Source organism: Dromiciops gliroides, chromosome 6 (genome assembly GCF_019393635.1).
Source record: "Dromiciops gliroides isolate mDroGli1 chromosome 6, mDroGli1.pri, whole genome shotgun sequence".
Lineage (NCBI taxonomy): Eukaryota > Metazoa > Chordata > Mammalia > Microbiotheria > Microbiotheriidae > Dromiciops > Dromiciops gliroides.
In genome coordinates, this window is record NC_057866.1 from 184,479,377 (window position 1) to 184,504,228 (window position 24,852).

The 24,852-nt window shown below is 36.2% G+C and overlaps 1 protein-coding gene across 2 annotated transcripts in view; it reads left to right on the plus strand.

Moving 5' to 3' along the window:
- The window catches only part of TLL1 (tolloid like 1), a 277,598-nt gene that overhangs the window by 111,504 nt on the left and 141,242 nt on the right, over nucleotides 1-24,852 (plus strand). Inside the window, exons 2-6 of one of the 2 annotated variants that reach the window (XM_043971079.1) lie at nucleotides 3,374-3,484; nucleotides 9,710-9,790; nucleotides 12,630-12,782; nucleotides 13,782-13,899; nucleotides 23,546-23,724. In XM_043971079.1, coding sequence (XP_043827014.1) covers nucleotides 3,374-3,484; nucleotides 9,710-9,790; nucleotides 12,630-12,782; nucleotides 13,782-13,899; nucleotides 23,546-23,724 — 642 coding nt within the window. Of the gene's footprint in view, nucleotides 1-3,373; nucleotides 3,485-9,709; nucleotides 9,791-12,629; nucleotides 12,783-13,781; nucleotides 13,900-23,545; nucleotides 23,725-24,852 lie in introns of those variants that run through there. The other variant, XM_043971080.1, reaches the window with a different exon arrangement.

The window sequence follows — 24,852 nt, forward strand, 5'->3', positions numbered from 1 at the left end:
TAATGATGTAATGACCTAATGGGGAAGTAGCAAAAAGGCCATCTCTGAAGGGCAAGGCAGATAAAGTGCAAGTGTGGCTAATCTCATCTAGTCAATCTCCATTTATATTGATCCATCCATGGGCTTCTGGGCTGGTCCCAAAAGAGATTAGCCAAGTCTGGGTGAAGAGAAAGCTCACTAAGGCTGGGTCCCTGTGTCCCCACAAGAAATCCATTATCAATAATTATTTTCTCACAGTTCTAGCCAGATATCTAACTTACTCATCTCTTTATGGTCTTCCTGTGCCATGAGAGTTTATCTTCAGCCTATATCATCTCCACATTGATCATAAGCCTTCCTTTTAGTCTTGGGCTGCTTCTTCAACTGACTGCATTTAGTACCATTTATTAAGAATTAAGTGCCCCCAATTGCCTCACTAAAAAAAAAAAAAAAAAAAAGGGGCAGCTAGGTGGCGCAGTGGATAAAGCACCGGCCCTGGAGTCAGGAGTACCTGAGTTCAAATCCGGCCTCAGACACTTAACACTAGCTGTGTGACCCTGGGCAAGTCACTTAACCCCAATTGCCTCACTAAAAAAAAAAAAAAAAGAATTAAGTGCCTACTATATAGCTGTCTCCGTGCTAGATGTTGGAGATATATGAAAAACAAAACAAAACAAAAAATCCCCTTCCCTCAAGAGTCCTCCATCCTGTAGAGGAGAAATAGCATACAAACCAAAGAGTAAATCTAAATCAAATCTTGTTCAACTGCCTCTGTGCCTATAGGAAGTACAGTGCTACACCAGGATGTTCTTCACCAAAGAGCCTCCCTCCTTTGGGCTCAGGCCTCTGCTCAATTGGGTTCAGTGCTGGTCTCTAATGACAGAAGGAGGCTAGGTTCCTTATTTCTCCCAGTCTTCAGTTAAGTAAACTCTCACTGTAGCACCATGGGGACAACTTTATTTACAATTTTGTTCTAGGATCATGTCTAGGATTTCACCAAAAGAGGGAATTAAACAGATACACATTGTACAATACAAACAATATGAGTCTGAGGCAGATAATTATTTCCTAAATACAATAGCAATACTAAACTCGGAATACTCATGAGTACGAATTTGACAAAAACAAACTTAAATCAATATTCTGTAACAACTCATAACTACTGTGGCAGTCTGCTGGGAGGCCAATTCATCACACATAAAGTAGTTTGTGTGATTTATGAGTAGGCATTTTACATTTTACCTGGGCTCTATACAGTTCAAACAACTCTTGGTACATTTCTCCTAGGAAAATCGTGAGTGTTGGGTCTTTCACCTGTTTGTGGCCAAACTCTATGTGTAAAAGTGTTGTCTGCTTCCAGTTGGTTCCACTTATTGGACCCAGAACCTCCAGACCTCTGGCTTTCATAAGGATTGCCTCCAAGGCTAGAAGCATCCACTTAAAGGTTAATGTTTGATCACTTCCTTGGACAGGAAACAAAATAGAAAAGTGAGCCAGGAACCCAGGTGCAGGCTCACCTAGCTGAGTTCATCTGTTTTAGTTGGTACATAGGCAAGGTCTCCATGATACCCAAGTAGAGAAGAGCCAGCCTTTTCCCAATCATGTTTAGAAATCTTAGTTACACAATGCTGCCTCAGTGTTGAAGGAAAAGAGAATCAGCATGAGAACCTCTCTTCATTCACCTGAAGCAGTACCCTGGTCCTTTCTTACTTACCTTCCTCTGTAATCAGGTAGAGGGAGGACCAAGGGACCCCACAGAGTTTTCCATGTCATACTAAAATGCCAAGTCTTTTCAATTCACAGTGACATCATGGCCAGGAATATCCAGAAATTGTCATATCAGATGTGATCAAACACTGAGTCTTACGTGTCACGGAAGTCCCCACAGTTCTGTAGGTATAGTCCATATAGGCCAATTGAAACTCCACCCCATATTACATATACAAACACACATTAAGTACAAAGTAATTCATAGGGATTGTGGGGGATGACGTGGAATTAGGACTAGCAACTGCAAGGATCAGGTTAGGCCTTAAATAGGATATGCAACTTTATTTTTGTTGTTGTTGTTGTTGTTGTTGTTGTTGTTGTTGTTTTTTTAGGATATGCCACTTTAGCATGATTCCAGGAGTTAGCAGTGAGGAAGGAGTGAATTCTAGGCATGGGACATAGCTTGTGCAGAAACAAGACTGTGGGAGATGAATGGCTGTAGAAGAGCAGCAAGTTTGGGAGTAAATAGAGAAGTTATTTCCTTTTGGAAACTTATACCCAGCTGAGACATAAATAGGGCATTCCATGAACCATAAATATATTTTAATAAACTTTAATGAAAATATATTTTAGGAGGCTCTATTGATGACTAAGATTTTTCTTAACTCCAATCTATACATACATGCGCACTCACACGCATACATACATGCACATACACATAAATCACCAGCAGCTAACAGTTAATGGCAGAAAAATCTTAGTAATATACCTAACAGTGGAAGTTTTCCTTTCTCAGAATGTATATTTCATCAGTTCTTTTCATGGCCTCCTTGAGCCTAACCAACTGGTCCCTTCTTCTTGCTTCACCTGTACCTAAAGCCCTCCAGCCATTGCCTAATTTCTGAGGGCAGAACTTTCTTAGCAACAGGATTCCTATTAAATCTTTGGGAAATAAAATATATAATCTTAACAGGACATGTTCTCCCTGTTCATAAGGGCAGGTTTAGCAAGTATGTTACAGCTAAAGTGCAATATTAACTAATATAACTGGGAAGAACAATGGGGAAAAAACAAACAACACATTTATTTACAGAGCTTGCAGAGTTTTCCATAAAGGTTATGCGTGGAGTACAGTGTTCTACTGATTATTAGTAAATAAACTATGTTGACTTTTTAAAAGTAGGTTTTACTATTAATACTCAACAGCCAAACTCAATCACCTCTCTGATCAAGCTTATAGTCCTGAAATATTAGTTTTTAAACTTTATTAGGAAGGCAACTCAATGGATTTTGCTGATTCTTCTTTCCTGTTGTGAATGGCAGGCAGCAAGGCCTTTATGTGACAAATGCCTCTGGGCAAAGTTCTACATTAATGCTTGTGGAAATGGATTGGAATGAATGGTCATGATAATTTCAAGGGCAACTTTTTTGACTTTTCAAAACTTCTGTGTGTTTGCTTTTCATTTTAAGGGGAAAAACTGGCTTAGAAATCTGTTCTAAGATAGGGATTTTGTGAAAAGGTTTGTACTCCTGACCCCTAATTATTTTTGTATTTAACATAAAGCATTCTCACTAATATGTTTTTGAGCAGTGTTGTGTTTCCTTTGTTATCTTGGTTTATAAATTGTTTTTTATGATTAAAAATTAATTTAATTGAAAAATTTGTGTATTTTTTTATTTCAAGCTGTCTTTTGGGGAGATATTGCCTTAGATGATGAAGACTTAAGAATCTTTCCAATTGATAGGACAATTGATCTTACGCAGAATTCATTTGAAAAACTTGGACATATCACAGGTATGATGTTTATATAGCACGTGCTTCTTCATGTAGATTACTTTATTGTCTTTTAAATGTCTTTTAAATATTTAATATCAGCTGGCTTAAAATCACCCTGTGGTACATTAATTTTAAAGGCCTATATCCTTCAATATAACTTAAGACAAATAAACACACTGTGAAGTTTATCTTTTATTCCTAACATTTACTTTGGATAGGGATTTGCAAGTATAAATTATACTAAGTGCAATTATATTGACTTTTGCTAAGGGAAAAAACAAAGTGTAAATATGATTTCCCCGGCAATTGTCAGATGAGCCCTCTGCTCTTTATAAAGACACTGCTTCCACTAAAACTTTCTTTGTTATCACATACAATAAAATTGGATTTAAAATGCTAAAATCACTCAATATCTCTTTAAAATATAAATTTCACACAATTTAATTACCTTTGATATATTTCTGCTCCTAGTTTTGTTTTGTCTTGTTTTGGTGAGTGGTGCAATAAAACATAAGGTTAGAAAAATGATAAGCTAGATTGGAGATCTATTTTAAAATAGCATCAACTGGTGGGTTTCTTTGCTTGCCTGCTTTCATTTACCCACTAAATAGCTTACTCTTCCTTTTGTGTTCTCTAATTATTCCTTGTTAGACAAAAGTTCTCTAGATTTTAGAAGTTTCTACATCTGAATTGAAATTTCTCTTTGTTTAATTGGCTTTTGAATATAGGAAAGAAAGAATTTGGGGTTGCTGTTAAAAATGTGGGTAGTTGCTTCCAAAACATGTCATGAAATGCCAACATAGAAAAATACAACTAGATATGGAGCCAACAATATCTACTCATAGAGACAGATTTTTTAAAGCCTATCTCACCAAAGCAAAGGAGGGATAAGTGAATAAGTAATGCTATGTTGAAGAGCAAATGTACTTAATGCATTAAACTCTTACATTTTTTTGCAAAATAAAATATTCAGCCTTTAAGCATATTAGTAAAAATTCCCACTGTATAGCCCTTATTCTTGATTACTTAATTACTTAATTACTAGTACTGTGGAGTTAATGTGTCTTCAGTGATGTACCAGGAGCATAGGTAAAAAGTATATTTGTATTTTGAGTTCTCTTTTTATTTTATTTACCTTTTTTTGGTCATATTCTTTTAAATGACCAGAGGCCACTGCTAATTTGCACATTTTCCTATATTTTTTACTTTTAGATCCAATGCATGCACTTTTTCTTTGTAATCTCTCTCTCTTTTTTTTTTTTTTAGTAAGGCAATTGGGGTCAAGTGACTTGCCCAGGGTCACACAGCCAGTAAGTGTTAAGTGTCTGAGGCTGGACCCAAACTCAGGTACTCCTGATTCCAGGGCCGGTGCTCTATCCACTGCGCCATCTAGCTGCCCCTGTAATCTCTTTTTAAAAATTAAACTGAGCATATTTTTGTTCTTTGTCCTTTGCTCTCAAAGAGGACCATGACATTGGGGTGATATCATGACTTGCACTGAATTGAATTTAAGTGAGACAGGACTGTGCAAAGACACCAGCCTCAGTGCTCCAGAGCCATTTGGGTCCAGCAGCAGGCAATATATTAAAACAGCCTCAGATGTTTTAGGCAATTTGAGTTAAGTGACTTGCTCAGGGTCACACAGCTACTAGTTGTCTAACTCAGGTGCTCCCAACTTCCAGGCCAGTGCTCTTTCCACTACACCACGTAGATGCTTTATAAACTGTGAGACAGTATTAATTCCAATAACAAATTCACCTATACTTTAGAAAAATCAGTACAATATGAAAAAATTTAAATTATTCTGGTTAGGTTTAATTAGTTAAAATTAAAATATGTACAGGTTTGTTTCTTCTCTAGATCTTTTTTATTCCTTACTTGGATTTCAGAGATTTAAAAGAATTTGAAAGTTATCCTACTTGATTTGTTTTTTTTTAAAAATCTTTTTATTCCTATTATGGATGATTATTTTTCATTTTCTCTACTCTTTGTTTACTAAAGTGCACATCCTTGTTTGCCAAAAGGTTACTTCCTTAATTTTCCTTAGTTTGCTGGCTAGTATCTACCTAGATTGATGAACATTAATAATTTAAATTATAAATATTATTAATCTATACCTAATTTTGATGTATTATGAAGAAGAGGTTAAACTCATGGACTATGATAATTTAAAAATTTCTAACATTTGTCTTAAAAATCACAATTATCTGTAATATTTTTTTAAATTCTTGAGATATTTCAATTTTAGCTGCTCAAATATTGGATTTTAATTACATTTATCCTTTTGCTCATCTTACTGGTTACCATCCTGTTTATTTTTCTCTCATTTTTATATTCTTAATCTTTTATGGATGTAACTGTAAAGAATTAATTGTTATATGAGGTTTTTATGCCTCTGCGAGCACTGGCCTGGGGCTCCACAAACCGCACGGTGCTCCACCCACTGGTTGTAGCCCTTGCCAGGGCTCTGGCACCTTACATCATCACCAGTCGCCGAAGCCTACATGGGCCTGGCAAAATTATAATGATTGGAAGCCTAGTGAGGGCAGTCATGTGACTGCCAGAGCAGCCAACGCATTGGCTGGGACTGTGTGGGGTGTTTCTAGGTTTGGGGGAGGAGAATTGGGCATTCTAGGTGGAAGCTGGAAAGGGACAGGCATTCTGCTGCGTATTTTCAGCTGATTCCTGGGTGGTGGTATTTTTCAGGTATTATAATTTCCCTTTCCCCATTTTTATTTCCTTTCCCTTGATCCTACTGATCCTGTTTGTGTTTCTTTTTAAGTTCGTTCTTGTTAAAATAAATCTTGTTCTGTTTTGAGGGAGGCTGCTGGTTTCCTTCCTTGCCCCAATGTTGCGGCGAGCCGCTTAGCTAGCACTCCCCAATTAAAAATTGGGATTCTGAAAGTGATATGTTTTAGAGCAAGATATGGATGGCCCACTCAAGTCCAGAAAAATTCCAAACAATCTTATCTTATTTAAAAAAAATCTATGTATTGATCCATCATTTATTCACTTTCTATTTACATATGACACTGTGCTGGGTCTTAGGTAATATAATAGCAGCACAGAAGGCCCATGCCCTTTTGTAGATTTTGTTAATATAACTTAAAATAAAAACAAACAAATGAACAAACTTAATGACATAGCCATAATAAATATATTTGGTGCTCAGCAAATGTTTGCTGATATTGATGCTCTATTATGATTAAAAGAGTACATAAAGTACTTTATATACATCAAAGTATTATAGAAATGTTATTTTGACAGATAGGTAAGATGGAAAAAAGAGGGAAGTCTCTCTAAACTACAGCTTTAAGTACACAAAGACCTTTTAAACTTGAAAATTGCCTAGAAATGGACCAGCCACTTAAAACATATTTTTGAAACATCAATTCAGATGGCATTAATACTGGCTGAAGTTTATGCTCATGAGTGGCAGTACAATGAATAGGACATTGAAAATATATCCCCCGCCAATCTGTCTGGAATGATCATACTAAGTATTACCTCATTCTTCTAAAATGTGAAATGCTAAAAATTTAAAAAATTTTTCTCTAGAGGTACAACAGCTTTGTACAAATGTAATCCAAATAATTAACTACACAATCATTCAGTGAGCAAGTCCTCTAACTTACTTGCCTTATAAGGTTCTATTTTACTTTCTTTCTATGTTAGGAAAGCAGTTGAAGTTTATGACAAAAGTCAATCCAATAGAAAAAGAAAACTGAGAGAAATATGTTGGAGGGAAAAACAAACCAAACTAATAACAAAATATGCCTATTGTTTTATAACTATTATTCTTTAATTGCTTTGACAAAAGGAGACTCATGTCCCACAAATAGTAATTCTATTAAAAAATTTACTTGTAATTATTTTATGGTCTTTAGTTATTAAAAAAGTTTCTATTATGATTAATTGGGTGTAAGAAAAAGAAGTCAGGGGGCAACTAGGTGGTGCAGTGGATAAAGCACCAGCCCTGGATTCAGGAAGAATTGAGTTCTTGACACTTATCAGCTGTGTGATCCTGGGCAAGTCACTTAATCCTTATTTCCCTGCAAAAACAAAAACAAAACAAACAAACAAATAAAAAAGAAGTCACAGTCTAGAGTCATAGCCCGGGAGTTCAAGTTTTGCCACTATCACTTATTACTCTTGTGACCATGCGCAAGTCAATTAGTAGATGTTTTTTTCAGTGGCTAATATGTGTGTCATCCTAAGAAATGGGGATATAAAAAAGGGCAAACAAAGTCTTTGCCCCCAAGGAGCTTACCATGTAATTCGCAATCAACTTCTCTTGGCCTCAATATCCTCTAGTCCTAAATCTATAGCCCATGTTATATAAGGCCATGTAGTGGAGGAGCTAGAGTGATATACTTCAAGTTAGGAAGTCCAGGGTTCAAATTTCTCCTCTGGTTTTCCTCCTTTTGAATGAACCCAAGTCCTTTACCCTTTCTAAGCTTCTAGTAACTCTGAAAGTATAAATTATAGATGAAGTGCTTGCAGTGTGCATTTGTGGAGGTATAGTTATGCACAATACATTCCTGTACCAAATTTGTGTTTTAAAAACAAGTTTAGAGATGGAAAAAAAAGGACTAGGATATATGTATGACTATTATGTAAAAAGGAGAAACCAAGATGGAGTAGCTGAATGTGGATCCAAAAAATCTGGGTTCTAAATCCGGCACAGACTCAGCCCACTATATGACATTTTTCAAAGTCATTCAGTCTTATTGAGCTTCAGTTTACTCAATATTATCTTACAAGGGCTAGCTTTGATAATCTCTCAAATATTTTCTACTTCTAAAAGCCTATAGACTACAGTCTATCATTATGGATTTGGCTGATCCCATTATGCATGAATTATCCTAAAGCATAATTACATTTCCTTTTGATTTGTTAGTCATTTAATTTATTTCTCCAAATCTGTTTACTATCAGAATTGCATGGAGATGTTTTAGAGTAAAATTTTAAAATATTGGTTAGTATTTTAAACTAAGACAACTGATTTAAGAGATTTTTTTAAGTCTACTGATGATTCTTCTGAAACTTTGTAGTAACAATGACCTAGTCATTTCCCCCTTTTAGTATCTTGAATTACCCTTGCTTCTTTACAGCATGTAAATGGAGATACTGTTTATCTGCATTTAGGACAGTAGAGCATGTCGTCTGTCAGTCCTTACTAGTGCCAGATGTCAAGGCCTCAGTGAAGAAAATGTTTCAAATAATAATGAGATGATGTCATTGTTACAACTTGTCTGAATAGCAGAGTCATTTTGACTTGTCTTCTGGAATGTTTAGCTATTGGATTACTTTAAATTTCCTCTAAAGGTTCTCTCATTCATATGCATACACATACACACATGCATGTATGTGTATATGCATACACAAGTAAACATATATGTAAGTAAACATTTATGAAAGCATTCACACACACATATATGTTTACCAAAGTGCAAATCCTTGTTTGCCAAAAGGTCACTTACTTAATTTTCCTTAGTTTGTTGGCTAGTATCTACTAAGATTGATGAACATTAATAATTTAAATTATAAATTTTATTCATCTATAGCTGATTTTGATGTATTATCAGCTAGAGGTTAAGCTCATGGACTATGATAATTACTTTTAAACATTTCTAATATTTGTCCTAGAAGTCACAATTATCTCTAATGTTTTTTAAAAGCACATGTGAACACACACATGTATATATACACATATATGAGGAATATATGTGTAAACATAGACACATTTATGAGGGGAAACATGTTCTTTATATATGTATATATTTACGTGTGCTATATTTATCCATACTTGACATGTATACTTTATATATGTACTTTATATATATATACTTTACATTTATATGTATACTATATATATGTATATATGTACTTTTCTTTTTTTTTTTTTTTTGGTGGGGCAATGAGGGTTAAGTGACTTGCCCAGGGTCACACCTGGATATATGTACTTTTAGTGTGCCCTATAAAATTATATGACTAGGATATATGTATGACTAGTATGTATATATGTCTATGCTACAGGACTAGTATATATACACATGCATGTATGTAGATGTAGATTATGTGCTTATGTGTATATATTATTAAATATATGCCTATACTAGTCATATAATTTTATAGGCCCCATTAAAAGTATATCATGATGTCTAATGAGACATCTAGTTTTCCAAAATCATGATATAGAGTGACTCTCACTTGAATAATTCTCTCTGTCTTCTTTTTAAGGTGGCCTGGGAGACCATGGTGTATCAAAGAAAGGAGGGGCTCTGTATCAGCTCATAGACAGAATAAGAAGATTTGGCTCTGGTATTTTCAGTGTTTCAAGTATCAGGCTGCTTTACCTGGTGTACAGTCAACATTTTAATTATAGCAGTCTTGTTCCTTAAAGCAATTTATTTATATGATATCATGTTCTTAAAGAAGGAGTGGTGAGAGTGGCATTTTTCTTGTTTCTATTGTCAGGTAGATCTTGTGACATAGAACTAATAAAATTTAGGGAAACTAAAATTTGGTTAAGTTTATTTTCAGCTTTCCATCATTAAAAATGTATTATGTGGGGGGAAGTTAGGTGGTGCACTGGATAAAGCACTGGCCCTGGATTCAGGAGGACCTGAGTTCAAATGTGACCTCAGCCACTTGACACTTACTAGCTGTGTGACCCTGGGGAAGTCATTTAACCCTCATTGCCCTGCCCAAAAAATGTGTTAGGTGTTCATTATGATATTGGCCATCATTATTAATTTATTTGGTTTCATATAAAATGGAGATATGTCCAAGTTTATCCAATAATTGAATGTAAACAATGATTCGTTTTTAAAGTATGGTGACATTGTGTCTCATCTTATGGCACTTTTATGAAGCATGTACCAGGCAAAGCCCATAAATTGCCATTATTAAAGAAACATAGCAGATGAATCATTTGTGGTACTTTTCATCATCCCCAAATCTACAGAAGTACAAACCCTACTGAAAAGTAGAAACACTAAATGGCTTTTGTCAAGGCCCCTGAATATTGTGCCACTTTAACACTGAATTGCATTGATACTTTCAAGAAGAGATACATGATTTGTGTTATGAAATATCCACCTACCTTTCAGGGATTGGCTAATAATATACTTTTTTTAGGGCACCACAAACTGGGTATTTACATCAATATGTGATGATAAATTGTGGGATGATTACATTTCAGGATTGTGAAATGGATATTGGATCAACTAATGGGGTTTACCCCAGTGTTGTGGTTTAGAGCAAGGTATGGATGGCCCACTCAAGTCCAGAGAAACTCCCAACAATCTTACCTTATTTTTAAAAAAATCCATGTATTGATCCATCATTGATTCACTTTCTATTTATATATGACACTGTGCTGAATCTTAGGTAATATAATAGTAACCCAGAAGGCCCATGGCCTTTTGTAGATTTTGTTAATATAATTTATGACAAAAACAAACAAGCAAACATAATGACATAGACAATTAATAAATATACTTGGTGCTGAGTACATGTTTTCTGATATTGATGCTATATTCTGATTAAATGAGTTATGGTTGGCACATAAAGTACTTTATAAACATCAAAGTATTATAGAAATATGTTGTTATTTGAAAAATAATCAGATAGGTAAGATGGAAAAAAAAAGAGGGATTTACCTCTAAACCACAGCTTTAAATGCAAAAAGACCTTTTAAACTTGAAAATTGCCTAGAAATGGACCAAGCAGTTAATACATATTTTTGAAACATCTACTATGTACTAGATACTGTGCTAAGCTCCATGAATACAAGGAAAGGTAAAAAAACCCAATTTATGTTCTTAAGGAGCTCATATTCTTAGTGGGGGAGACAACGTGCAAACAAGTATGTATATAGGCTAAATTAGAAGAAATTAACACAGGGAAGGCACTCAAATGAGGAGGAAATGCTGTAGAAGATGGTATTTTAGCTGGGACTTGAAGGAAGCCAAGTGGCAGAGATGAAGAGGAAGAGGAAGAACATTCCTGGCATAAGAGACAACCAATTAAAAATGTCTGGAGTGGGGGCAGCCAGATGGTACAGTGGATAAAGCACTGGCCCTGGATTCAGGAGGACCTGAATTCAAATCCAGTCTCAGACATGTGACACTAGCTGTGTGACTCTAGGCAAGTCACTTAAAAATGTCTGGAGTGTATTGTTCAATCAACAACCATAGTCTTTGGGGGCATATTCAAGATAAATGCTACCTGCCATTCCTCTTCCCCCACAAAAATCTGTACCCTTGGATGTGAACACTGGGATAATTCTGCAAGGATCATGTCAGCAAACAATATAATAGTCTCTGTGGCTAGTTTTGCTGTTTTCAGTTTCTGTTCAGTTTGAGAAGCATTTCTTGAGCTCCTCCTCCATTCCAGGCGCTTTTCTAGATTCTGAGGATTCAGTGACAATATGGAAACAGACTTTGCTCTTAATATGAGCTGCTTTGAACAGCAAAATATACTTTGTCGAATAACCTTAATTAGCTTAGTTATTGGCAGTATCTTAATAGGTCCATCTTAGTTATCTGCTGCTGAATTTTTGGTAATTTAGAGAACACACTATTTACTTTTTAGTAACTTAGAGAACTTACTATATATTAGTGTAAGGCAGCTAGGTGGTACAGGGGGATAGAGTGGTGGACCTGGAGCCAGGAAGATCTAAACTTAAATCCCACTTCAGACATTTACTTGCAGTGTGACTCTGGGCAAGTCACTTCACCTCTTTCTCCCTCAGTTTCCCCATATGTAAAAGGAGAATAATAGCAGCCACCTTACTGGATTGTTGTGAAAATAAAATGAGATGATATTTATAAAGTGCTTTGCATACCTTAAAGTGATATGTAAATGTCAGTTATTTTCGTTACTTTGTATTCATTATGTATGTCTCACATGGTTTTTAGATATGTTGGCTTGGTAAAAGACATTTTGTGTTTGAAAGTAGTTCCATAAGAATTCCTTTGTTTAGTACTTAAGTTGTGTGTGGGGTTTTTGTTTTGTTTTGTTTTTTTATGCTTTAACTTCAGGCACATTTATAACAGTAAAAACTAAGACATTTAGACCTTTGTCCTTTAAGGGGCTAAAAAGAAACCCTGATGAAGTACTTTTGTTTCATAGAATATTTTAAATGTCACTACAGGCTCAGAACCAAACAACACAGCCAAGGGAAAAGCATCTGTAAAATTCTCAATGCAAAATGAGAAAAACCGAGTTCCCAGGGCTGCTACATCAAGAACTGAAAGAATATGGCCTGGGGGTGTCATTCCATACCTTATAGGAGGCAATTTCACTGGTAAGAATCTTTCTGTGTACTTTGGCAAAAGGAAGAAAACTAATAAAATAATACTTTCTGATTAATCAAGCAAATACATTTATTTGTGTAATTATCATAACAATAGTGAAGAAATGAGATGAAGGAAAAGAAAAGAATACCTACCAAACCAGATTACTGTGTCATTGTGCCAGAACATGCTTACATTTAAAAATATTTTTAATTGTCTAATGTTCTTCGCGTTTTTAAATCTGTGCTTCCCATATGCCACTAAATCTGTCTACCAACAGATGATTTCTGATAACCCACTAGAATAATTTATATATCAGTTATAACATCTTTTACACACATACTGGTAAAGATAATGAGCTTTATTGCTTGGGTATAAGATATGGATGTCTATACTTCAATACCTAAATGGCTTCATAATCTTGCGGCTAGCTTCTTTTGGAACCCGTTCCTACCTTCTTATTCTTGTCCATATATCGTATATCTTCCATAAAGGTACTCCATCCAATATTGCAGAGATTTTCTTTTGTTTCTTCTAATTGCACCATAAAATTCATATCTTTACCTGAGTCAATTCAAGCTTTTTCATGCCTTTTGCCAGCTCAGAAATTGTGAGTGAGATTTCTTTATCCTTGAAGATTTACAATAATAACTCATTCATGATTTGGAGTGGTGTCACCACTCTTAAGCAGAGTTTCTTAAACTGTGGGTCACAACCCCATATAGGGTTACGGAACTGAATGTTGGACTCACAAAAAATTTGACAACAGTAAAAGGTTACATATACCTATTTTATATACTTATATACTTGGGGTTCTGTAATTTCCCAGGTGAAAAAGGGTCATGAATGGAAAAAGTTTAAGAAGCCCTGCTCTAAAGACTTACATAATCTTTATGAAAAACAATATCACTTAGTGAACCAGTCTTGGTCTAGGGAAACCCAAATGGTTGGGACACTCTTTTTTGCCTTTGCAATGAATACTTTCTATTGATGCCAGGCCACTTTTTCAGGCAGCCAGCGAGCCATGTTCAAGCAGGCAATGAGGCACTGGGAGAAACACACGTGTGTAACTTTCATCGAAAGAAGTGATGAAGAAAGTTACATCGTATTTACGTATAGACCTTGTGGGTGAGTTGAAACAGGAAATGGTTTACTTAATCCTGGCTCCTAAAGAAATTTTAATTTTGAACATTTTTGAAAAAAATGGAGTTCCTTAAAGCTTTTTGTATATAGTATTTTGTTGTTGTTGTTGTTACCTCTACTTGTATCTTTTACTCATATTTTTGTAGAAGAAAGTATAGAATCTTTGAATCTTTAGTGAGAAGGGCATAGACCAATCATATACTCCACCCCTTTCGTTTTACATAAGAGGAAATTGAGGCTTTTTGCAGATATGGCTCACTCAGGATTACTTTGTGAATTAGTGGCAGAGATAGCACTATCAATACCTCCTGGCTCCCAGGACAGGGAGCTGCATCCATATTTTAGATATCAATCACAGCGAGTGTTTATTAAGTGATGACCATTCCAGAATCTCTAGGCTGTGCAAGGCTTTTAAACAAAGTACTGGAAGTTATACATTTATTTTTTTCAAATAATATTTTTCTAATTACATGTACAGATAATTTTCAATGTTCATTTTTGTTTTTTTTTTGGGGGGGGGGGCCAGAACAATGAGGGTTAAGTGACTTGCTCAGGGTCACACAGCTTTTAAGTGTCAAGTGTCTGAAATCAGATTTAAACTCAGGTCTTCCTGAATCCAGGGCCAGTGCTTTATCCACTGCTGCCCCCTAACATTCATTTTTAATAAGATTTTGATTTCCAAAATTTTCTCCCTTCCTCCTTCACTTTCCTCCTCCCTAAAATGGTAAGCAGTTTGATATAGGTCACATATGTAGAATCATGTAAAACATTTTCATGTTAGCCATGTCATAAAAGAAGAAACAGAACAAAAGGAAAAAGCTACCAAAAAAAGGAAACTGAAAATAGTATGCTTCGCTCCTCATTCAGACCCCATTGTTCTTTCTCTGGATGTGGAGAACATTTTTCATCATGAGTTCTTCGGAATTTTCTTGGTTCATTGTATTGCTGAAAAGAGCTAAGACTATCACAGTTAATCATCACACAATGTTGCTGTTACTTCATAGGAAGTTGTACATTTAAATCAATATTAACCCCTTTAAAATGATCATTAAATAGACATAAATCATTGAATAGACCTTTATGCCCACGATTATATGACTGACTGAATTATGGATATATCTCATCAAGGATCATAGAATCATAACTTTTGAACCCTGGGCCTCTGATATTTCTGATCCTAGCTCCTGCCATGCATAGAGTGTTAAGCTTGCAGTCAGGAAGACCTGAGTTTAACTATGGCTTCAGCAACTTACTGTGTGACCTTAATTTTTCTCTGCCTCATTTTCTTAGCACAGTACCTGGCCCATAATAAATATTTGATAAATCCTTAGTTCCTTCTCTTCCTCCTATTTCATTCTTCCAAGTCTACTCCTCTTTGTACTGTACTGCACGGCCTTTCATGTTGTAAAAGAGATTTTTTTTTTTTTTGGTGGGGAAATGAGGGTTAAGTGACTTGCCCAAGGTCACACAGGTAGTAAGTGTCATGTCTGATCCTGGATTTGAACTCAGGTCCTCCTGAATCCAGCGCCGGTGCTCTATCCACTGTGCCACCTAGCGGCTTCCTGTCGAAGAGATTCTAAGAAGAAGTTCGACTAGATGATCTCTAAACTGCCTTTTCCCCTCTAAGATTTTGTGATTCAGCTTTCGGAATTGCCCTTATTGCTTGTAATGCATTGCTTTTGCATACCATCTGTGTTTGCAGACTTTGCTCTTGGGGGAGGGCATTTGGATTTCCAAATAACCAGAAGTTCTTTGGACTTCCAAGTTGGGAAATACTATTTCTGGTCCCAAACAGTGTGTGATAATAAATCATTTTAAGTTTCTTTCCCATTGAGTGGTTCATAAAATGACTCTTCAGAAAATTCCAAAGGAGGGACTAGATCAAAAAATACTTTGAACAAAGGGAGATTCATTAGAATTAGTTTTAGCCTGATGATGTGACTGCTTTGAAGGGGACAGTACTCAGTGAAAATTCTCCTACGTTGAGAAAAAATTCAATTATCCGTACTATGTGAATAATTGTTGAAATACAGAATTTTAAAGATAGAAGGAAATTGAGATAATATCAAGCCCAACTCCCTCATATTCTGAATGAGAAAACTGAAATCTACCTTTTGTGGGTGCTTATTTGTTTCTGTCATGTATGACTCTTCATGACCTCATTTGCTCTTTGGATTTTTTTTTGGAAAAGGTATTGGAGTAGTTTGCCATTTCCTTATCTAGCTTATTTTACAGATGATAAACTGAGGCAAAAAGGGTTAAGTGACTGGCCCAGGGTCACACAACTAGTAAATGTCTGAGGTCAGATTTGAATTCAGAGAGATGAATCTTCCAGACAAGCTGGTACTCTATCCACTATCCCACCTAGATGGTCCCCAATTCTGCAAATCAGTGGCAAAATTAGAAATGGGGACTCAAATGACATAGTAAACAGAATGCTACCTGCCTTGGAGTCAGGAAGACCTAAATTCCATTCCCTCTTTGGACATTTACTATTTACTATTTATTTTTGGACATGTGATGCTGGACTGTTCACCCATTTGCTCTAAGCCTTAGCTTCTCAGTATGTAAAACAGAAATAATAGACCTGCTTTGCAAGGTTATTGTGAAGATCAAATGAGATAATTTATGTAAGCACTTTGTGAACATTCCTGTGTTTAGATGAACATTAGTAATCATTCTCTTTAATAGGATTAATAATCACAAATAGAGATAGAAATTTATCTATGTATGTGTACATGTATATTTTAATTGTGTAGCTTTAATTTATTGGTGTAGGGAATTCTTAGTGAAATCCATCTTTGCTAATGTCAAGTTATTTTTCAATCATACCTGACTTTGTGACACTATTTGGGGTTTTCTTGGCAAAGATACTGGAATGGTTTCCATTTCCTCCTCCAACTCATTTTACAGATGAGGAAAGTGAGACAAGTGAGGTTAAGTGACTTGTCCAGAGTCACAAAGCTAATAAGTGTCTGAGGATGGATTTGAACTCAGGAAGATGAGTCTTTCTCAATCCAGTCCAGGCACTCTACCCACTGTGCCAACCAACTGCCCATGGAAGCTGTTTACCTGTGTGAAATGACAACTGCTCTGCAAATCATAGCCTTAGTTCCCAGGGAGCATTGAGAGGTGCTGATTTACCTAGGTTTTCATAGACAGCATGTGTCAGAGGAGGGGCTCACTAGAACCCAGGTTTTCCCAATTCATAGACCAGATCTTCTATTCACTATAGCTCTCACACATAGACATATAAGCACAGATTCTCTACATGTCAATACAAACACATCGGCTACTGGACGATTTCTTAGGGAAGATGAGTTTGCATACTCTGTTTCATTTCCTATCTTTACTTTTATTATGACTTATATAGGACAGGGATTAGATATAGGGAAGGCAGGTAACTTTACTTTATGATAAATTAAATCACATGTGTTCCAGTGGCAAAGATCTCCACTGGAAGCTAATGTGCAGATGGCTCATGCTTCAGTAGTAGGGCCAAAAGTTTCAAGCCTTGCTTAGGGCACACAAATGCCTGGCTCTGAATACATTTTATTGTTTCATCTAGCAGTCTTCCATCTAATAATTAATTTAGGGATTGCTAGCTAACTTTCATGTGAAATTGAAATCACTGAATTTATTAAACCTTTATTAAAGACATACCCTGCTGGGCTTGGGAGATTCAAAACCAAAAATGCCACAGTTTCTGTCCTCAAGGTGTTTACTTGGCCCATATCCAGAGAATATTCTTTTTTCCATTCTATACTTTAAAAAGTATAGCCATTTTCTTTTTTTGTGCTTATCTACAAATTATAATAGTAGTAACAAAATAATATAATAATTAAATGATAATTGTCATAATTAATAATAATAAATAGAATTTATATTGTGCCTATCTTGTGCCACGTACTTAAGAAGCATTATTTTGTTTTGTTCTTACAACCATGTGAGGTAGGTTCTATGATTATTACAATTTTACAGATGATCAAACTGAGGCATATGGGTTAAGTGTCTCACCTGCAGTTATATAGCTAGTAAGTATCTGAGACTGATTTTGAACTCAGATCTTCCTTGCTCCAGGCTCAGAACTCTAGCTACATAGTGTGCTACCTAGCTACATAGATACTTTTCCCCTAGAATCTTTTTCATGAAATTAGTCCAGTTGGTGACAATCAGTGCCCATGGTGCTAAAGGTCTTCTGGAATGAGGGGACCTGGCAAGTCACCCACCCAGAGTTTGTATTTGACTTGAGAATATGCCCTCCTATTGCATAATGGTCATAATGATGCTGTATTCTAGCTATAATTTTAAAGGTATTAAAATGCCAGAATCTTTCAGGGTCTCCAAGCAAATCCTCCGGACTGTAAATTATAAATATTCTATATTTTTATACTATGTAATATAGATGTACTATAGATGTGTGCAGGTATCTGTATATACCTACATATATGTATACACATTATCTATCTTTCCGTCTGCCTACCATTATGCTTTGACATGAGAAGTTTCCTCCCTGGGATATGCTGTACTAGTGAAAAGCCAAATTTCCTTTCTTCCTCTCCCACAAGAAAAGAAATAACTTATCAGTCAACATTAGCCCAAGGATCTATGTCCCGATTAGTGTGTATAATGAATTCTATTGAGTGAATGCATGCATAGCTGCCTTAATTCAAAGTTATGCTTGCTCAGGAGAAATATGTAGTGAGAATTTGAATAATGCAAAAACTTCATGAGGTTTATTTTTTTGCACTAATTAGAACCTAGCTGTAGCTCCTTTTTTGTTTTTCCACAATCTCTTGCCTTTTCTTTCTTTCTTATTTTTAAAATTTTTTAAAATTAAAATTTTTTTCATTCTTGTCTTTCTTTTTTTTATTCTGATATTTGCTATCAATGTATAAATTTGGTTCTAAAAAGTCAGCACTCAGAGTGCTGTTTGTTCCTTCTCCATATTTCTTTCAGCAGTTCAGTTTAACAGGTACTAAGGAGACAAAGAAAAATAAAACATTTTCTACCCCCCAGGGGCTTCCAATCTACTGAGTGAGGAAGATACTACATATGTGCAAGCAAGTGTAATGCATGGTAGATTGAGGAGAGAAGGGAATGATGTGGGAAAGAAATATGAAATATGCAGCGTATCAACTGAACCTTGAAGGAAGACAGGGTTTCTGGGAGACAGAAATGAGGAGGGAGTACTTTCCATGCCTAGGAGATAGTTTGTGTGAATGTAAAAAAGCAGGAGATGGATTGTCAGATTCAGAGAAGAGATAGTAATTCATTTTGGCTGAAATTTAGATTTTGTGCAAAGAATAACATGGCTGGAAACTCAGCTAAAAGCTTGATTGTAAGAGGCTAAATGCCAATCAGTCAATGAGCAAGTCATTAAGCACCTTCTGTGTTCCAGGTACTAAATCTTGGGGGTACAAAGAAAGACAGAAGATAGTCCCTGCTCTCAAAGAGCTTACGGTCTAATTTGAGAGACAACATGAAAACAATTATGTACAAAGATATATACAATATATATACAGGATAAATTGTGTACAAAGATATATACAATATATATACAGGATAAATTGGAGATAACCAACAGAAGGAAGCTGTAGTACTAGGATTAAGCGAATCTAGAAAGGCTTCTTTTTGAGGGTGACATTTTAGTAGGAACTTGAAGGAAATGAGGGAGAGAATTTTACCCACAGGGAACAGCTAGTGAAAATGGAGTGTTTCATGTGAGGAACAGCAAAGAGGCCAGTGTCAATGGATCCAAATGTATGTGGAGGGTTGTAAAGTGCAAGAAGACTGAAAATGTAGAAGGGTGGGGGAGGCAGGGTGTGAAGGAAATTGAATGCTAAAGAGAGACTTTTGCATTTGATTTTGGAAATGATAGGAAACCACTGAAATTTACTGAATATGGTATTGTCAGACTTGCCCCTTAGGAAGATTAATTTGATTATTGAGTAAAGACTAGAGTGAGGAGAGAACTGAGGCAGGCAGATCAGCCTGTGATACTCTATGTATGATTTAATGAGGGCCTCCACCACCATGATGGTGACAGTGTCTGAGGAGAGAAGGGAACACATAAGAGAGATGTTAGAAAGATGGAATTAATTGTACGTGGCAACTTGGCTATGGAAGGGGTTGAGAGATGGTGAGGAGTCAAGGAAAACATTTAGGTTGTGAGTCTGGGTGACTGTGAGGACGGTGATGCCCTTGGCAGTAATAGTGGGTGAAGTTTATATCTTTGCTTCAGTAGGAAGTCACCTAAGGTTTGCAGTTGGTGAAAAACATGATCATATGACCATGGATCATAGAAAGATTATTTCTGGAGCCATGTGTCAGATGGATTGGAGAGGATAGAGGTAAGAAATAGGGAAGTCAGTTATCAGGTTAGTGCAGAAGCAGTTAGGGTAAGATGTTAGCAGGTTGGTCATGACATCTTGGTTATAACCTCACAATACAGTAAGCTCTAAGTTCAATGGCCATGATCAGAAGGAGCAGAAGGATTCTACTTATAATGTGATATAAGACTGTTAAGCTGTGTGTGTTTGAAATGTGTCAGTCTAAAGATTTCTGTGCTGCATCTAGCCTGTAACAGAATTGAAGCCAAAATAAAGAATATCTTCTAAGAAGGCAGAAAGGCAGAAGGCAGAAGGCAGAAACAGTTTTCAAACAATAAATATGGTATCCAAATAGGAACATTTTCTGAAACCCTATGCTGTATAGTATGAAGAAAGTTATGATATTGCAATTTTAAGCAGAAGTTTGTTTTACCACTTTTCCCAGCCCCCATTTCTAGAACCAATTTATTGATTTTGCTATTTATTGATTTATTATTTTTGAAGCATATCCAGGCATTTTAGTATAGTAGGTAGAGCAGTGGGTCTCACAGGGTGTGATATATCATACTACCCCAGACTGGTTGCAGAAATTTGGATATTATGTTATCACATATAAAAGAAAATTTATAATAATTTTTAACTTGTTTTACTTATTCAGCATATGCAGCATGGTAAGTATAAGTATTTACAAAATAATTAATAACCATGAATTCACAAAGAAGTCAACAAAAATGCCCACCTATTAGAGGGAAATTATATATGTGGACATCTCTTGACTCCCATGGTATTGTCAACTTAAACATTCATTGTGTCATAATTCTTCAAGTCAAAATCGCCATGAGCAAAAAAAAAAAAAACAAACCTAAAAAACAAAAGTTAAAAACAGCTGAAAGCTGATGAGATACAGAGCCGGTTACAGATCAGGAAAATCTGGTCTCAGATCTCTCCTGGGAGCTTTGGGATACTGGGCAAGTCAATTAACCTTTAGGTGTAACCCCTCTTTAAAGAATGTAAATGACTGAATACTTGCCAATCTATTAATTTAAGGAATTCCATTATTTGAAGTTACCTACACAAGTGAAATAAGAAATCATGATTGAGGGAAAATGACACTTACCACCACAAAACTGAGTGGTAAATATGATCATTTTTCCTTTTATATATCAAATGTAACTAATGCTTTATGGTCAGGGCAATACAAATCTTCCTCATTTTTATTAAGTGCTCCATCTGCTGTTCCAAGTTAAGTCTTCATTTCTGGGAGTCAAAAGTGTATCAGTAGTTATGATTTGCCCCAAAGCAATGACGGGTATTGCTTCATTATTTAATTTCCTTATGCAAGTTATTATTCAATGTATGTGATACATAGACTACAAAAATGTAATCTTTGGGAATTTGTGTTGTTTTGTTTTTTAAAAATGAGCAAGTACCCAAAATGAGAGCTAGACCTAGAGGTGTGCTGGAGACAGCTCAAACTAGCTTATGAGAGCTGATTGTTAAATTTTCAGAGTTAACTTTTACACCTTGGAAATCAACAAAATGTGCATGTGAGGACGTGTGTGTGTATGTGTGTGTGTGTGTGTGTGTGTAAGAGAGAGAGAGAGAGAGAGAGAAGCACAAATTATGGATTAATGTGTTTATTGTAAACTTTAATAGATTATATTGGAAATTATTTTTAAAAAAACAAACCTCAGAGACTAGTCCCTGTTCTCCAAGAACTTTGAGTAAATGAGCTGTATGTACATATATATATAAGAAAAAATTTGAGAAAAAGTTAGAGATCCTTGATATTTATTGTCCTAAGTGCTCAAGAGCACAGGGCACTTTCCAAGAATATGAAAAGAGTAGAAAAATGTTAAAATGGGTCTGGCAGCTTAGTATAAAACCCTTTACTTGGATTGTGACAACTACTATATAACCAACTTGGGAATTAATTTGGAATGTCTGGGCAAAGATGTAGCATGACTTTAGGTTGCTTAACCCAAATAGTTATATTTTGTCACTTTGGGCCTGTTAAATAACATGATCTTTTTATGATTCTCCTGTAAATAGTGAAATCAATTTTGGAACTTTATGGTGTGTTTTTGGGGAAAATGACCCCTTTTGCAGGCAGGAAGGTGACAAAGTGGATCCAAGTGTCAGGCCTGGAGTCAGCAAGACCCGAGTTAAAATTTGGCCTCAGACAATTAATTGCTGTATACCCCAGGCCAAGTCATTTAACCTCTGTCTGCCTCAGTTCCCTCATTTGTAAAATGGGATTAATAGCAGTATCTGCCTCCTGGATTGTTGTGAGGATCAAACGATATGTTTGTAAAATGCTTAGTTTAGTATCTGGCATGTCATAGGTACTTAATAAATGCTTTTTTCCTATCTGCCTCCTTCCTTCCTCCCTCCCTTCCTCCCTCCCTCCCTCCCTCCCTCCCTCTTTCCTTCCTTCCTTCCTTCCTTTTTTCCTCCCTCCCTTCTTCCAGAATTAATTGTTATTTGAAGTTTTTATGCTTCGGTGAGCACTGATCTGGGGCTCCGCAAACTGCACAGTGTTCCACCCACTGGTTGTAGCCATTGCCATGGCGCTGGCACCTCACGTCATCACCACTCGCCGCCGACGCCTACATGGGCCTGGCAAAATTATAATGATTGGAAGCCTAGTGAGGGCAGTCATGTGACTGTCAGAGTGGCCATGCCATTGGCTGGGGCTGTGTGGGGTTTTTCTGGGATTGGGGGAGGAGAATTGGGCATTCTAGCTGTACACTGGAAGGCCACAGGATCTCTGCTGCGTATTCTTAGCTGATTCCTGGGCGGTGGTATTTTTTCAGGTATAATTTCCCTTTCCCCATTTTATTTCCTTTCCCTTGATCCTACTCATCCTCTTTGTGTATGTGTGTGTGTGTGTTTTAAGTTCGTTCTTGTTAAAATAAATCCTGTTCTGTTTTGAGGGAGGCTGCCAGTCTCCTTCCTTGCCCCAATATTGCGGCGAGCTGCTTAGCTAGCACTCTCCAATTAAAAATTGGTCCCCACACTTCCTTCTTCCCTCCCTCCCTTCCTTGCTTCCTTCTTTCCATTCATCCCAATACCATGGCACTCATAGATGGAGATTATTTCTGAACACCTTCCAGTAATCCTTTCTGGAATATTTTGTGATATGTAAGAATGGAAGGTGGATCAAAATGCCTTATATTCTGTAAATGAAGGATTGCTTTGTTCTTTGTGACATTTGATTGGCACTAGATTATTCGCAAATGGGCTACTCCTCGTGTAGCTTATTCATGACTTCCTTTTCTGTTTTCCTTCTATTCCAGATGCTGCTCTTATGTGGGTCGAAGAGGCAATGGACCTCAGGCTATCTCTATTGGCAAGAATTGTGATAAATTTGGAATTGTTGTCCATGAATTGGGCCATGTGATAGGTTTTTGGCATGAACACACACGGCCAGACCGAGATAAACATGTAACCATCATAAGAGAAAACATCCAGCCAGGTGAGGTGATAGACGTGTCACATTTAAAGGGCATTTTTACCTTGCATTTTTATTTCATCATTTTATCCTGTTTTTTAAAAATATATGCTGTACTTTGGATATGTGTTAATGTAAACACTTTGATTCATCTCAAGTAATATTTGGTTTATTCCATCTCTTGTTTTTGAAGGGAAGCTTCATTCTTGAGACTCATTTTCTTTGTTTTTTTTACACTATGCTTGGCACAGTGATTGGCATGTGGTAAATGCTTGGATGGTGTTTTTGACAGACTGTCTTTGTGTTGTTGTAGTCAGTGGGAAAGGCTTTTTGATATGCTTCTTTGGCTTTGAAACTTGTTAGTTGAGTCTGGAAGATGTTATTTGCCTCACATGAAAATAAAGATTGTCTTTTAGTGAATAATTTTGAATTTTGTTTATTTTCTCAGGAGAAAGCATTTCTCCTCTAAACACTATTCATTGTGTATTTTCAACCTTGAATGCTACTTTTTCAAAGGCTATATTTGGCCAGGTAACATTACATCTTGGAGTCAGTGTATTCCCTCCACCCAATCCTCTTGCCAGCACAAAAGGGATGTGAGTCAGTGATTCAAACATGAATTTTCATGAGATATTCGGGTTTTATTGTTTCTGAATACACTTTCTGTATATGTTTTTGTTTTTTTTTCATGGAAGCGTTAGGTAGAAAGGACATCCTGGGACTCAGGGTTGCTTTGGATCTTAGGCTCATAGGACCATAGATAGATCAGAGCTGGAAGACCTTAGAGGTCATTTTATAGATAAGGAAACAACAGCTGAGCGAGCCTAAGTGATGACTGGAGATGAGATTCCTTGAGTCCAAATTCAACGCCTTTTGCCTGAACCAGAATCAGTCTATGCCTGTTGCTTTCTTCATATTTTAACTAAGTTTAGGACAGCTTTCGTACAAGAAAGAATCCTGAAGATATGGGACAAGTTAGGGGTGTTTCGTTGAGTTTCTTGGAGCTGTGGCTTTCGTAATAGCTGCATCCATGCCCAGGTGGACTCCTAGTTTTGGTTTCAGTTTTCAATTTAGTTTTTAAAAGACGCTCCATTAGGAGAAATTGAAGTTTTAATTATAGTTAGAGAACATCTTTGGAGGCCTCTTGTAACA